Below are 1,929 nucleotides of genomic sequence, written 5' to 3' on the forward strand. Positions count from 1 at the left end.
CGGTGGGGCTGGCACAGAGCAATAGGAATAGAGGGGCTAAGTCATGGAATCACAGATTTATTTAGTTTGGAGAAGCTTCTGAGATCGAGTCCAACCATTCCCAGCACTGCCAAGGCCACCGCTGACCATGTCCCCAAGTGCCACATCCATGAGGATTTTAAATCCCTGCAGGAATGGGGACTCCACCCCTGCCCTGGGCAGCTGTGCCAGGGCTGGATGTGCCCAAAGCATTTCCTTGGAGGAGCTTTGGAAGCTCCTTCCTTTGGTAGAAGGGGCAGCATCCCAAACATCCCAAACATCCCAGGGGCTGCCTGAGAGTTCAGGAACATGTGGAGTGGGGGGTGAGGGACAGGGAAATGCCACCCATGGATTTCACGGCTCAAATGGGAATAGAGTTGAGGAATTCAGCCTGGAGAAGAGACGGATCCAGGGAGAGCTGAGAGCCCCTTGCAGGGCCTAAAGGGGCTCCAGGAGAGCTGGAGAGGGACTGGGGACAAGGGATGGAGGGACAGGACACAGGGAATGGCTTCCCACTGGAAAAGTGGGCAGGGACACCTCCCACTATCCCAGGTTGCTCCAACCTGGCTTTAGACCCTTCCAGGGATGGGGCAGCCACAGCTTCTCTGGGAATTCTATCCCAGCCCCTCCCCACCCTCACAGCCGTAATCCCTCCTCAATATTCCCTCTAACCCTGCCCTCAGCCATCCAAGGCTTCCTAAAAATTAGGGATAAAGTGGCATAAGAAAATATTCTGGGAATATTCTTATTTCTCGCACTTCTTGCAAGCCCTTAGTTAAGGCATCCTGCTCTTCCTGGAATTTCCAGATCATTCTGGTTCTTGGGATGCACCTGATGCCTAAAGGGTGGCACATTTTTATTCCCACTGTTCAGGAGAACAACAGGAATTTCCACGGAGAAACTGGTGTGATGTCCTTGCCTGGGTAAAATCCAGGTTTCCTGGGATTTTGTGCCAACAGAAGGGTTGGAGACACCAAAAAGAGGAAAAAGGGGATTTCTTCCTTCTGCTTGCTCAGATTTCAGGTCAGATTCCCTTGAGGGAGCTCTCCAGAAATATTTAGGAATAAAAAAACGATGGGAGAGGATAATAAATAAACCAGGCAAGGAGATTCCTGCTTGGGAATTCCATGAAACCAGCCTGGCAACCGGTGGGTAGCTGCTGGATGAGCTTCTTCTGTCTGGAATCCTTGGATTTCCAAGGGTGTAGAGCAGGTGGTTGTGCCATTGGCTCCTATGGAAGTGCTTTTTGTGGGAATATATTCCAGGATTATCCAAATGATCTAAGGGAAAATACACAGATGGATGAGTTCCTGCTTTGATTCCCCCTTTTCCTCCCTTGCATCATTCCCTCGCTTTCTTCCCTTGTTAAGTGGGAAGAAAGTGGTCCCTTTTCCTTAATTTAAGGAAAAAATTCCTTGCTGTGACAATATTTAGGATTCACCATCCTGGATTTTTCCTTTTCCACTTGCCTTTCCCGCCATTAAATCCCGGGACAGAGTTGGGTGGCTCAAGGTTCCACTCTGAGGGAATTTCCCAGGAAAAGAGGGAATTTCCCAGGAAAAGAGGGAATTTGCCAGGAAAAGACCTGAATATTCCTCTCCTTTTAAAATACCTGCTGGCTCAGGGAATGCTGAGAATATTCCAAAAGGATCCACTGGCAAAATCAAGGATTGTCATGTGGGATGTGCAGAGGAGATTCCTTCCTGCATCCCAAACATTCCTCACCCAACCACAGCTCTTTCTCCCGCTCTGTTATCCCCAAAATCCTTGAAAAGCAGGAGCATTCCTGTGTTTTTATGGGAAGAGGGAGGGGGTGTCTCCCACCTGCTCCTTCATTCCCAGCCCTGCTCCGGCACCGGAGCGTTCCCGGCGCGTTGTTCGTCGCGCCGGAAAAGATTCCTTTGGCTGCAT

General features: G+C 50.0%; 1 protein-coding gene across 1 annotated transcript in view; it reads right to left on the reverse strand.

Moving 5' to 3' along the window:
* The window catches only part of NBEAL2 (neurobeachin like 2), a gene marked incomplete at its 3' end in the record, with an annotated part of 43,065 nt that extends 41,136 nt beyond the window's left edge, over positions 1-1,929 (reverse strand). The window contains exon 1 of the mRNA XM_027669554.1: positions 1,843-1,929. Within this exon, the coding sequence (XP_027525355.1) occupies positions 1,843-1,929 (87 nt within the window). The remainder of the gene's footprint in view (positions 1-1,842) is intronic.

This window comes from Corapipo altera, unplaced genomic scaffold (genome assembly GCF_003945725.1).
Source record: "Corapipo altera isolate COAL_440 unplaced genomic scaffold, ASM394572v1 152, whole genome shotgun sequence".
Classification (NCBI taxonomy): Eukaryota; Metazoa; Chordata; class Aves; order Passeriformes; family Pipridae; genus Corapipo; species Corapipo altera.